At 38.1% G+C, this 12,576-nt stretch overlaps 5 protein-coding genes and 2 long non-coding RNA genes across 12 annotated transcripts; 3 read left to right on the top strand and 4 right to left on the bottom strand.

The window, feature by feature from the left end:
* The first annotated feature begins 19 nt into the window (after positions 1 to 19).
* On the top strand, positions 20 to 584 carry Acp26Ab (Accessory gland protein 26Ab). 3 transcript variants are annotated; one of them, NM_134272.1, is made up of 2 exons: positions 20 to 75; positions 137 to 584. In NM_134272.1, exons 1-2 carry the CDS (start codon positions 45 to 47, stop codon positions 376 to 378), a joined length of 273 nt encoding a protein of 90 aa, NP_599099.1. In that variant the 5' UTR covers positions 20 to 44; the 3' UTR covers positions 379 to 584. The 3 variants fall into 3 exon arrangements, with proteins under 3 accessions (NP_599099.1, NP_476645.1, NP_001285646.1); NM_057297.3 differs by having other exon boundaries at positions 137 to 533; NM_001298717.1 differs by having other exon boundaries at positions 137 to 488.
* A 3,813-nt stretch (positions 585 to 4,397) lies between these two features.
* Positions 4,398 to 4,733, bottom strand: lncRNA:CR44578 (long non-coding RNA:CR44578). The gene has a single exon (NR_124106.1). It is a non-coding gene; the product is annotated as a long non-coding RNA:CR44578 (long non-coding RNA).
* A 159-nt stretch (positions 4,734 to 4,892) lies between these two features.
* On the top strand, positions 4,893 to 5,678 carry lncRNA:CR44577 (long non-coding RNA:CR44577). Of its 2 annotated transcripts, none has more exons than NR_124104.1 (2): positions 4,893 to 4,938; positions 5,007 to 5,678. It is a non-coding gene; the product is annotated as a long non-coding RNA:CR44577 (long non-coding RNA). The 2 variants fall into 2 exon arrangements; NR_124105.1 differs by having other exon boundaries at positions 5,007 to 5,368.
* Positions 5,679 to 6,272: 594 nt separating this feature from the next.
* On the bottom strand, positions 6,273 to 6,880 carry CG9029 (uncharacterized protein). 2 transcript variants are annotated; one of them, NM_001298716.1, is made up of 2 exons: positions 6,829 to 6,880; positions 6,273 to 6,781 (listed from the first exon to the last, which is right to left on the bottom strand). In NM_001298716.1, the coding sequence occupies exons 1-2, from the start codon at positions 6,860 to 6,862 to the stop codon at positions 6,447 to 6,449; spliced, it is 369 nt and encodes a 122-aa protein (NP_001285645.1). In that variant the 5' UTR covers positions 6,863 to 6,880; the 3' UTR covers positions 6,273 to 6,446. The 2 variants fall into 2 exon arrangements, with proteins under 2 accessions (NP_001285645.1, NP_608966.1); NM_135122.3 differs by having other exon boundaries at positions 6,273 to 6,763.
* A 510-nt stretch (positions 6,881 to 7,390) lies between these two features.
* CG43185 (uncharacterized protein) lies at positions 7,391 to 7,994 on the bottom strand. Of its 2 annotated transcripts, NM_001298715.1 has the most exons (3): positions 7,897 to 7,994; positions 7,679 to 7,831; positions 7,391 to 7,616 (listed from the first exon to the last, which is right to left on the bottom strand). In NM_001298715.1, exons 2-3 carry the CDS (start codon positions 7,707 to 7,709, stop codon positions 7,483 to 7,485), a joined length of 165 nt encoding a protein of 54 aa, NP_001285644.1. In that variant the 5' UTR covers positions 7,710 to 7,831; positions 7,897 to 7,994; the 3' UTR covers positions 7,391 to 7,482. The 2 variants fall into 2 exon arrangements, with proteins under 2 accessions (NP_001285644.1, NP_001245901.2); NM_001258972.1 differs by having other exon boundaries at positions 7,425 to 7,616; positions 7,679 to 7,950.
* Positions 7,995 to 8,107: 113 nt separating this feature from the next.
* Sfp26Ac (Seminal fluid protein 26Ac) lies at positions 8,108 to 8,532 on the top strand. Its single transcript, NM_001169421.2, has 3 exons — positions 8,108 to 8,152; positions 8,206 to 8,376; positions 8,440 to 8,532. Exons 1-3 carry the CDS (start codon positions 8,131 to 8,133, stop codon positions 8,499 to 8,501), a joined length of 255 nt encoding a protein of 84 aa, NP_001162892.1. The 5' UTR covers positions 8,108 to 8,130; the 3' UTR covers positions 8,502 to 8,532.
* A 4-nt stretch (positions 8,533 to 8,536) lies between these two features.
* On the bottom strand, positions 8,537 to 9,141 carry CG44574 (uncharacterized protein). The gene is made up of 3 exons (NM_001298714.1): positions 9,061 to 9,141; positions 8,923 to 9,003; positions 8,537 to 8,867 (listed from the first exon to the last, which is right to left on the bottom strand). The coding sequence occupies exons 1-3, from the start codon at positions 9,098 to 9,100 to the stop codon at positions 8,563 to 8,565; spliced, it is 426 nt and encodes a 141-aa protein (NP_001285643.1). The 5' UTR covers positions 9,101 to 9,141; the 3' UTR covers positions 8,537 to 8,562.
* Positions 9,142 to 12,576: the final 3,435 nt, after the last annotated feature.

The following is a 12,576-nucleotide window of genomic DNA, read 5'->3' as shown; positions in this document are numbered from 1 at the left end:
AGTGCTGGTTGGATTCTTTACAGTCTAGAGAATACGTTTCCACAATGAACTACTTCGCGGTGATCTGCATTTTCTGTAAGTTCGTAAGGATCTTCGAGGTTCTTAGAGTTTGCCTAATTTAGTTTTCATCACTTAGCCTGCATTTGCCTTTGGCAATTTAGCGATGCTGCCCCCTTTATAAGCGTTCAGTCTAGTTCACAATCAAGATCCCAGAAAGTGATGAATGGCATGTTGAGAACCCTATACGACTACAGTGTTCAGGATAGTGTGAACGATGCGACTGGGCATTTGATACAAACTCACAAAGCAGACTTCAACTCGGATGTCATGAGTCCTGATGAAATAGAGAGTGTGCGCCAGCAACTGAACATGGCATAATTTTGGATTCACCAGCAAATATCTTAAACAGCGATTATTGCATATGCTTTTTAACCGCAGTTACTTCAAGCAAAATATTATGTATCTATGCAATATGTAATATATCATTTAAAAGATATAATAACCCAAATAAAGTATTTACCATATTATAATGGACATGGACTCTAAGAAGCTTTTGAAATAAGAGTTCCGATATTTTCCAAAGCTGTGATAAAATTGTATTTGAAATATAGAGTGGGGTATATGGTATTTGTAGTTATACATATAAAATGTTATACATATAAATGCAGACGAAAGGACATAAATATAAAATACATTTTAGACATAAACTCGACCTGTGGGTCATAAAGATTCGTCTAGCTCAACTTTCACAAATATGGGATCAGTAATATGCGATACTGTGGCGCCTCTTTAACATAGTTTATACATTTGGTCAGGTTCTTTTGGTTTTTGGCCGACATTTACCTGCTTTTAGCTACCTGTGGTCCCCGTGGTGATTTGTTCGTCTGCCCTAATTTCCACGACAAAAGTAGAGTGGAATTTCGGCCTTAACTGGAATTCTGTAAAGGTAAAAGTGTTGTGTTACGTGCTATTAAAATGACCTTTCTCTGCTTGAGAGCGTCTCGTTTGACAAATTTATGAATACTTTCGGTCGGAGGATCGAACCCTTTTCTCGCTGCTTGAGTTCCAAATGCTTCCCAAATTTATGATATTTAGACGAAAATTTCTTCTCTTTTATTGCTGGTATTTGAATATCATGTGCTTCGAATGAACTTTTAATTTGGGTTATGTTCAAAATCTATCTCTTCCATGTATACTCTAAAGTTTGTGGGCCATCTTCTGACTTAATCCTTTCCAGAGTTCATTAACCAGATAACACCTTTAAATCCTGCCGAACTTTTTGTCTCTGCTGGTTTTTTGTTTGCAGTCGAGAACATTTTTACGAGTAGCAATCAGTAAATGTGTCACGTAATCAAACATGAAAATGGACTGAAATAAATTTAATATAAACACATACTTGACTGCAAGAATGATATTTATATTTAAGGAACATGACAATCCATTATGAACATAAAAACAAAAACAAAAAAATGATATGAGCTACATATATGTACATATATGTACATGCCAACACATTTTTCATACCATTTATATTGCTTGGCCAAAATACTAAAGCCTCCCAACAAAATTACTCGTCCAGAGAGGCAAAGCCGCTTTGTCATGTTGATGACAGCTATAAAAAGATGGAATGAGTTAGAGACTTCTAGATTTGGCGCCGACAAAGATACTATACCATAATTAAGAACGAACTAGAAATTACATATTTTCATTTGGTTCGAGGCGTAGATTAAAAATCAATATTGGGTTAATCTGGTTTTTAAAGTTAAAACGATATTTTTTTAGGAATGAGCAGCGAGATATCTGATCAGAACACGGCTTAAAAGTTCGTCAGGCTCAAACTGTTAAAGGGATTATCGAAGTTCAATTAATTAGAATTAAGTGCCGTCCGTCTCAGTGGTTAACACTTTAATTTCTACCTGAATCAAGAGTGCCGTGTTCAAGTGAACACCTGGCCACGGCTGCTATCTGAACACTTCACGGCTAAGTGTCTACTACTTAGCCAACTCTCACACTGCAGTGTACTGGCTGGATACTTTCGAAATGACTTTTGTATTGATTGGCAATGGGACAATGGAAATTAAATCGCATTCGTTGCGACGCAGGACAGGAAACGGAAACGAAAAACAACCGAAACATTGATTCCCATTCAGAGTAGACATCCTGCGGTGCCTTTGTTCCGATTGAAGTGAATCCTGGCCCATGAATGAACCGAAAAATTACCTACACGAAAATACATTTCCACTCATTGTTCATTCGAATACATTTTATCTCAAGCTGGGAACTTTGTCATCTGCCAGCCGGCTAGTTTCGCTACTTTGATAAAAAAAAGGGAAAAAAACACAGGTATAAAGAATAATATAGTCTATCCACGAAAAAGGAACACCCTATCTTTGCGAAATCAATGCAAATTTAGGTTGACTGCAGATTGCCTTTCTTGCAAATTCCCAAATCAAATTAAGTTAAGACTAAAGTTTTAATGCAATATACTTCTGATATGAGTACAAGAAAAAAAGTCTCGGAAGTAACCCATTCCATGGCATTTATGTTTTTATCCTTAGAACATTGTTAAAGCTTTCAACGATTTTTGTGTGTTACTTCGGAAAGAGGAAACTCTTAAAGTCTCTTATAATTCATGTATCTTATCAGAGGGAAGCTTAAATATTTACTATAATAACAAAAACGCAAACTGTTTGCTTAGCTGCGAACCCATGCGATTAAATTTGTGATAAGATTTGATTCATGACAGTCCTTCTCGCCGAGTTGCTCGGCATCCCCTTACTCTCCGGAATCCTCTGACAATTATTATGATCCACTTACAAATAAATAGTTTCAATCATAAACAATATTGGCGTGTCAACACAAAGGCGTTCATTTTGCGTCATCTGCAGATAAGCTCCATTTCCTGTCACCCACAATCTCCACGTTTTTGACATACGATTCAAGATAAATATTAACACGTTGCTATTTCAACTGGGGAGTAGGGCGAATGTCCGTTCTGCGGAATCTCTACTTTAAAAGCTTAATCCTTTACATGTTTTCTTGTGGGTTTTATGTTTGTTTGTATCTCTGCTAAAATGAATAAACGAATCATAATTGTTCCATCATTCAAACGCATATAAAGCAATAATATTGGATTTGTATATTTTTTCAGCTGCGTACACGGATCTCTGTTGTCTTTTCGATGTTTTGCACTTATTGTAAATTGATATTTAACCAGCGGAAATCATTGGCTATGAAGCAACCGCGCAATAAACAGTTTTTGATTGTGAGCACTGAATCATTTGCTAAAATATACTTTGCTAAGGTACTGCATCATATTGGTTATAAGATACTTTCTTATATCTATCTAAAAACTTTCTATTACGTCGTGGCTTCTTTTGTATCCCACAGATTGTCTACCCAATTAATTAACCTTTTACCCATTTTTCTTTACCGAATTGGCGTCTTTGTCCCACTCGATGGCCAAAGTACAGAAATGACCGAATTTGGGGCTAATCAGTTAATTGGCTGATGCGAGTGGAGTGATGGGATTGTGCGTGAACTTTCGTCGGGAAAACTTTGATTGTTTAAACAATCGCAAAGCACACAACGCGGACGAGCGTGAATCTGCGATAAGACGTGAGTTCTAAGCTCGGACTATTTCAATTTGAACGGGGAAATTGAGTAAGTGCTCAATTGATTTGCAATTTTCCGATTCCACAATTTGGCTCCCACGCCTGTCTTCTGCAGGCAGGCTTTTTGTGAATGACTCTTTGCGGTTTGTGATTCACGTTTTGCTAATTTCTTCGAATTCATTTTCTTGTTTTCATCGATGGAGAGGGATGGAGACAGGTTTCCCCCAATCGCTTCTCCGGGGTTTCCATCTCAATCAATTAGATTGAAAGTGAAAAGCTGAAAGTGCGAGTGAAAATGATTTGCAATCAAACCACTTTGATTAGAGCATTCATTTTGATTAGCTCTAATGAGGCGGGCGACTGACGGCAGCGTATGCAAATGTCGATATCTGTAATTGCCGCGTCTGTTTATGCAATTCTGATGGTATATAAGTGTGGGTCCCCCTCTCAATTTCTCCAAACAGCAAGTAGGCCCAATCGGCTATTGGGGGGCACCCGCACAGTAGGAAAAATTAATTTCAAATTTGTTTCAGACCCAAAATAATAATCAAAAAAGTCAGCAGACCACAAAATTAATTTGGGCTTCTGTTTCTGTTTCTCAGATGCGCACCACATGAGCTCATGAGATGCGGCCGTACACTTTAACAAAATGCGGTTTACTATTCGAACAGTAAAAATATACAAAAAAAGTATTTTTTTATCATTTCCTAAAACCACACATAATAATTTAATAATTAAATTTAATACATTGCTATTTGAATATGCATTTAATGATGCCGGTTTGAAAGGGTATACACAATAACGTTCAATATCCATTTTTTTCTCAATTTGTTCGTCTGCGCTTTCAACAAAGTGGCACTTGTTCTGATTAACCCTTTGGTGGAAGCCCAAATAATTATAAATTAATGTGTAACCATCTGCCGTTCATTCCACTCCTTTTCTTTAATATTTCCATTGTTTTCCCTTTTCTGAGTTGGTTAATATAATTATGTGGAGCGTTGCATTGGCTTTAATTGTGCCGCTTTTGATGTTGTTTTGGCACATATTTGGTTGCCAAACGAGAATTTTTTGTTTACGAAAAATATTTGTGAGTATTTTCGTAGCTGCAAAGAATCTTTAAGATGTTTTTTACTTGTTCGTAAATAACTCGGGAATAGAAGCTAAATTTAACAACAGAAGTGTTTCAAACACCATGAAGAATAACGAATCCTGAACTTAACCGCATCGAATTTGCTTTATGGCTTTTAAAAACTAACTTTATATTAGAGCACTACTTTCAGTATACTTTTGGCTAATAATGAAGGTCTTAAGAATCATGGGTATTGTAATATTTTTACGTTTAAATACGTGTCAGATATATAATCTTCTTTATATTTTCATATCCATTACAAGCTGTTGTTGGCGTATCTTTATTGTTTGTTGCTAACGCAAAGCAAAGATGGTACAATTTGCATAAAGGCCTGCCATATCCCATACTAGGACCGACCATTTAAAGTGAAACCTCGCAATAAAGTTCCTTTGTAATGCTGTCTACGTCGAGAATCTTTAAAATCCATCGTAAGGTTTGTTGAGTTATGGCCAAGTGTATAGCTTTAATCTGAGAGATGGCTATGGCAATCAGATAGAAATCAGAAGCAGTGAATAAGACAGGAAATATGTGAAAGAATTAATCCTATCTGAATCTGAATGCTAAAGATGTATCTTAACTACTTATCAAAATTTCGAAAACTGCTAAAAACTAAATTGAACATTCTAACTCATTGACTATCATTTGAAGCTTGCCAATTCTAGTCCATCAAAGGTTTACTTTTCTATAGTTCTTCGAATCTGAAATCGTTATCAATGGCTTTCAATACTATGGCGGTTCATTCACAACCGATTGGGCCAATTTGTCAGTCAACTGTTCATTCAAAAATCGAGATGTGTTAACATGTAAATTGATATCTCAAAATTGTTCACTGCCTTAACGATTGAGAACGAACTAAAGTTGAGTTAAAATTTACGATCGTCGGAAGAGGCAAAAGAAAGATGCAAATAAACCTATTTACATACCATATATGCGATGAATAAACCCGGTGGTAATGATGCCCCACAAATGGATTAACCGACGATGCCCCCCGATCAATGGGGCTTTCGTGTGGTTTTATGCCCTCCAATGCCGGTTGGCATCCAAGACATTGTCTTTGTGGTCGGATTGCCGGCATTCGTGGCGTCGTCAACCTTACACTGCTGACTTCATTGTCGCTTCCTCTTTGTAAGCGATTTTTTCCCCCCAGTCTCGGTGGCTTCTTTTTTTTTTATACCAACGCAAATCTGGCTGGCCGGATCTGGTCGGCTGGTCTCTTGGTCACTTGGTCTCTCCCTGGCCGGTGTCGATGTCATGTGATTGCCGTGGCCCAGTGGACTGTCTGACTGCCTGGCGGAAGTTGTTGTGGGAAATGGATTTGTGTAGCAAATACTCCGCGTCACTTCCCTAAAATCGCGGCTTGTTGAATTCGGTTAACAGAGGTGGTGCTTAATTTATGTACTGATTCAATGTTTATTTATCTTTGATTCATAACATCACGCATATCATAATGGTATTGAAAGATATATCTTAGTTTAGATACCATCTGCTTCTTTTTGGGGGATAGAAATATGACCAAAAAGTATTTAAATATTTTTTTTGCAATTTTATTAATGCCCATGCTAGAAGTTGGAATACATAAATGCATACATTGAATACAGAAGATTAATATATATATGTGTGCGTGTCTCCCTTGTGTGTGGGTGTGCAGGCTCCAGTTGGATTAAGCTGCTGCTGCTGCTCCTTGATGTGGGGTCATGCACCCACTAAGCCGGCTGGGGATCGGCCTGAACATCATCCAGCTTTTGCGGAGCAGTTTCTAGGAGCGGAACCGCAAAGTTGTCTTGCTTATTGGCTTCCAAAAGAGTTGCTGGTGCCGAGGGACTGGGATTCGGTTTGCTCCTCGGACCTGGTTCTGCGTTGGTTCCGGTCCCTGGATTGGCAGATGGCTCGGCAACGGGCTTCGGATCGGCAACTGGACTGGGATTGGCAGCCGGACTCGGATCGGCCACCGGACTCGGATCGGGAATGGGCTCCGGCAGTGGTGAGCCGTAGGCGCCGTGGAGCACCACAAATGTTGCCACTAACAGAATAACGATGCCTATCTTTAGTTTATCAAACGTTGGCCAAGTCGTGCGGACTACTTACCACAGGCGAATGCAAATACGGTCAAGAATTTCATGATCCTCAAACTGAACTGAAGACTGATGATTGCGTTCCCTCTTTTATAGGTCGCCAGTAGTTGCTTCAAGTATGGCCATCAAACGGCGATCAAAATCAATTAGATTTATTGCTCGCCATGCTCACTGATATGGTCAATTCTTTCAGGCCTGTTTAGCATTTCTCTGATAGGACATAATCAATACTGATGCAGTTGCAAGTGCATTTTTAAAAAAATGTTTGAAAACTAAAAAGGTTTGATCATTCTGATGGCTTCGGATAAATTAACTAAGGAAGGGTTTACATTCATTAAAAGATGCTTGATGGAAGTCAATAATTAGTAAGTTGTAGAGATATCCAAGTTGGTTTGGATAATTACTTATTGCACGGAATATTAGGTTGGAAATATACATAAATAAATTGAGAGTCCAATGTGCTTATAAAAAAATAATCTAAAAATACCAGGTATATTCTGCACATTCACAACCACATTGGTTTTTTTAAAAAAATATCAAGCTTATTGAAGTAAACTTTTATTTCATGCGCTCTTAGTATCTTTTAAAATATGCATTTATTTAGAATATATTGTTGGGCAGACAAATTCGTCGAAATTTATTCATACATAATAACACATTTCATATTTCATATATCCCCAGATATCTTATAAGGTGTAATATGCGTTGACGTCTTCGGGATCCAAGGATATTGGCTGATTTTCTTCTCTGCCAAGGTGTGAATGGTATAGCCAGGAATGGTCAATATGGTCAAGATAATAACTTCAAAATTAAGAACAGCTAATATAAAATAAATGTAGTATTGTTGTACATCGATTGCTTACCCATTTCGGTAAGGAGTTGTCTCAAATGCATGGCGTTTGTACAGTCAACTTGCGTAAATGGGCCCGGCTTCATTCGATGTCAGTTTATAACGCACTCTCGAGCTTCAAAGTGAGCATTTGGCCATTAAATCAATTTACAACACATCACAGTCGCTAGGGTCATAAAAAATATATTGATTTTTATGAGTAAAAAAGGGGACTTAAGTTATCAATTGCACATTTTTAAAGAAAAGGGTTTCTTGTTGAACTACACAGCCTGTAGATACTTAGCGCAAAGTATAAAGAGTACCAAGATACAATGGTATAACATTAGCAAATTGAATTTTGTTTTTAATACATGTGCTAACTGTTGCAAATATGATATGTTTCAGTCATAGTTCTGTAATCGAATTAAAGTTTATTGTGTTCTTTTGAGTATTTCGAAAAAGTAGTTTCGAAACTAAAGTGACGGCATGAAGATCCATCTCATATTTGGTAGGACCTCAACCTTTTGGATTCAGATTAAAAATTTAATAATAGACCCGTAGTTATAGTATCTCTGGTATTGGCGAAAACCATTGCAGACGAATGCCTTACCTGTGACTGGAAAAGTAATATCCATTGTGGAAAGGTTGCTGATGGCTCATGTGTGTTTACTGCTCTGAATCGATGCCAAGTTGAAAGAATTTCATGCCGTCGAGAGCAAAAAAAGCTGAAACGTAAGTGGAATATATTAATGTAATTTCGCCTGCAGCAGTATAAATATTTATACACTTTCCCAGCATTCACCGAAATTGTTAAAGGAAAGTGCCCTAAGGACAAAGAAAAGTGCGCCAAGATGTAAAATAAAATCATGGTTCATTTCATCAATTAATATTTAATATTGTTTGAATCCAACAAATCTACTATATATGTTTTATAGTGCTCTCATTCTTGGGGCCGTCAGTTGTGCCACTTTTCGACCTTAGTTCTTCAAGCTCGGACTTTAGGTTTGTGTAACTATCAATGAGCCTGCGAACTCTTTGCCTCAGGTTGCTGCAATTCAGAGTTTGTTCCAACAATTGGGATTGCAATTTTAGGATAACCTCTTTCTGCAGAAAAATAATCCTTTTGAAGCGGTTCGTCCTTTCGTCATTTTTCATACAAAATTCTTTGGAGGTGATGTTTATATCCGATTTGCTATCCTGCAAGTGCATGCTTGCGGATTTTACTTCAACAGACAGATCGTTTAGTAATTTTATAACTTTTAAAATATAAATAGTTACCAGCGAGATTTTTAAACTTCGTTAAAATTGCATTGATGTCGTGCTTGTCTAAGCTGTTAACTAAATGGACATAAAACGTTGCTAAAGGAATGGTTAAATAGTGATTATTAATTTTTAGTTAAATATGTCTTATTTTACCACAAAGAATAAGTAAAATACATTTATAGTATGCATTCATTTCGATGTACTAGATCAAAATGCGACTAGTCGCTTTGGTTTGCTATTTGCAATGAATATTATTTCTAAATCTATTTCTTTACAGTAGTTAACTACTACACAGAAACAAGCAACTTAAATGTACTTTCATTTAAATTAGACAAGCCCTTGTAAGAGTAACGTTTTCCATCTTAGATTCACTCAATTGTGGAACCATAAAAACCTCGAAGAACAAGTCACTTAACAACGCGACCTATCGTTTTATGAGTAATAATTTGATTTGAAAAGTTATAGTTTTTCCCTTCACCTAAGCTTTCTACAACCTGATGCATTTACATATGAATGTGGCAAGGGATCTCGCCATATTGCCCACGCTCCTACTCTCCGTCAAAACAAATAACTTTTCCAATGATTGTATGGCTTTTACTGCTTTCCATATTCCGTGTGGAGTTGCGGAGTTTACTGAGCGCTGTGCGTTGCATTTCCAAGTTTATTAAAGAAACCTATACCCATAAGTTCTGGGCTCCAACGAAATATTTTCTTAGTAGAATTCATGGGCACTGACTTTCCCATGTAGTATAGACGGTTTTATGCCTCGATTGATTTGTAAATATTATGCGTTTCGAATGGAAATGTTTTTTTTGTGTAAATGAATCTTTCGATGGGCAAGGGGAATTCAGCAGTTTTTTTTAAATATATCTGCACATTAGTTGTAATCATATATAAGTTAAGTCTACTTTTCAAGTTTGAAATAGAATAAAAACTAGATTAATTGACAATTAATTAGGTATTATTTATATTTCACTCGGATTTTCAACTCCCTGCTTGTGTAAGCGACTCGAATGCGATAGAAATCGAAAGCTAATGTGCTATTTAAGGTGATTGTTAAAACCACATTAGTTAAACGTGAAAATACACCGCTGAATATTCGTTGCCTTTGGATGTTTGAAGCGCATTATTAAAAGCGTTCTTGGCCCACACCGAAAATTTCTGACTAAAAATACAAATATTTTATGTCCATAAACAGAAAATGTTTCGCATAATAAATCATCCAGCAATAATATATCATTTAAAATGTGAATCTGAATGCACAAAGCAAGCAACTAAAATGAAAATAAACAAGTCCACTTAAAGCGCGTTTGAACTAAAAGGTGTATGCAATATTTTACCTATAATATATATATAAAATTTAACGTTGGTAAAATAAACTTCTGTAACTTAATTATTATCATTATGAATTCAAGCCACTGCAAGTAATTCTCCGTTTAGCTGCTTCGCCCAGCAGAACTTGATATCGAAGTGGTTTCATCAAGAGGTCGGTAAATGAGTTATGAATCCTTGATATCCTTGACGCCTTTTCGCTTGACCTGGCGAAGGCGAGGCCACCTGGCTACGAAATGGCCAGGACATCGGCGGAAGTCCTCCCGCCCTTCCGTCCCTCGACCCGCACTCCAGGACTTGTCTCTGACCCAACTGCCGATGCCACCTGTTTGGGTCTGCAAGCTGTCGCCCCTCAGCTGCTGAAAGTTTGGTGTTTTATTCGGTTTCGGCTTTAATGAGGACCTCCGCTAAGCCGCTCGTGGCACTTGCCACTTGAGCAGACGCCGCAATCGGAAGTCCTTGTTTATGACATGGATACTGAAGCCAACGGCCAGCCAATATCAGCTGCTTTGCTAACCGAACTTGATTTATATCCACCAATTGAGACGATCTCGTTTGGGGTAAGTGATGTTTAGGCCTTAAACGGATAGCTCTTTACTCCGATGCCAACTAATTCGCTGTGCAATCATTTCGGTACAACCAAAGCGGCCTTAACAGGCTACCACCACTTAGTGGCAGGCCGTCTAAACAAATCATTTGAGCGCAAACTTCATCTCGGGTGCCTGCAACTTGATAGATGGCATGAATAGAGTAGCCCTCGCCTTGCGCTTCTCTGCCTCTTTTCGTTTTTTATTTATGGTTTACAGCTACTATTTATAGGAAATGTGCTCAGCACGCAAAAAGTCAGTCGGTGCTTTTTGCACCGAGGGGGAAGTCGGAATCGCAACCCACTTGACAGACTTCGCTGCCATCCGGAGCAGATGCTGATGCAGATGCAGATACAGTTGCAGATGCAGATACAGATACGGATACAAACCAACACAAGTGCAGCTCGAGGCGAGTGTGTTTGGGCGATCCGAGCTCCAACATTTTTGTTTACAATTGGAGCACGTCTGTTTTGGCTGCGGCAGCTGCTGACCATTAGCCATTAACTTGCAGCCGGCCGCGCTGAGTCCGCAATTGCAACTCCATGCGCGTACAGGCCGAATTACCAGGGCAGAACTCGAAAGATTTCTGTTTGTGTTTGGAAGATTGTTGCAAAACATTGTTTCATATTAAATATGATATGCTTTTGTTTTCAATTCCGTGGCATATAATTACAAGTTCGACGGCAAGGGCATCAAATATTTTACTTTAAGCTTTTTCGATGGGCCGTCATGAACAGTTTCGTAGGCTCTACTGTATTTGAGCTGAACAAACACTGTTACTTCTGTAACTGGAGCATACCTTCGCTGCGACTTCATCTTCATCTGGAGTCTGGTGGACTGGAGGAGAGCAGGGGACCTGCATCCGAGTCTGAGCTGCCCTCCCTCAAACTGGGCTGGTGTGTACTTTTCACACGGCTGTGTGAAAAGCGTGCTATGATACCATTTTCATGTCCGCACAGTGCTGCACAAATATTTAACCGTTGGTCAGAGGAATGCCACTTAGCTACAAGATGTAACTTTTTGTGCCCCGAGGACAAACTTTGATACCCTTCAGTCAGAACGGAGAATGTTCTAAGGAGCCAAGCAATTTGACTGGGCTTTATTAACACCTTCGAACAGATCTTTCGGCTTCAATGTGAATACAAAACCAGTATCAATTTGTTAAACGGCGACCTCTAATTAGGGCCTGATTCATGAATTCTTAATTGACCGCCCCGGGTCACATGCAAACATAACTTGCCGTGCTCCAACTAATTAAATTACTCTCAAAAAGCAAACAAATAAAATTGGTTCCGCATTTTTCGCTCAGATTTTCACAACTCTGCGAGTCCGTCGTCCATCAGCGACATCGACTCATCAAGTTCATCTATCAAAGTCTAATGAATTTTACTGGCGCATCAGTTGGTTGGTTTTTTCCTTCCTTTTCATTCGCAAATTATCGAGCAACAAAAAATCTGTTATTTATTTTTGTTTTTCGCTTCGCTGATGATAATTTCACTTTCATTAATAATTTTTGGACTTTTTGACTTTGTCATAATTAATTTTTAAACTTTTGCTTTTCTTTGTTGTTTCTGTGGGGTCTAAAAAACATCAAACCGAAGCAATCTACGACTTGCCGGAATGGAATATCTCGCCTGAATGTTGAACTTTCTTTCACCTTTTCAGTTTACATACTGCCAAAGTTCAGGGCTTATTTCCTGGATTTAGTTTCGCCAGACTTAAAGTTACAAAATCGATCCTGTTAATCGAA

Source organism: Drosophila melanogaster, chromosome 2L (genome assembly GCF_000001215.4).
Source record: "Drosophila melanogaster chromosome 2L".
Taxonomy (NCBI): domain Eukaryota; kingdom Metazoa; phylum Arthropoda; class Insecta; order Diptera; family Drosophilidae; genus Drosophila; species Drosophila melanogaster.
Note: the sequence above shows the minus strand (reverse complement) of the source record. Positions and strands in the feature narration are given on the sequence as shown.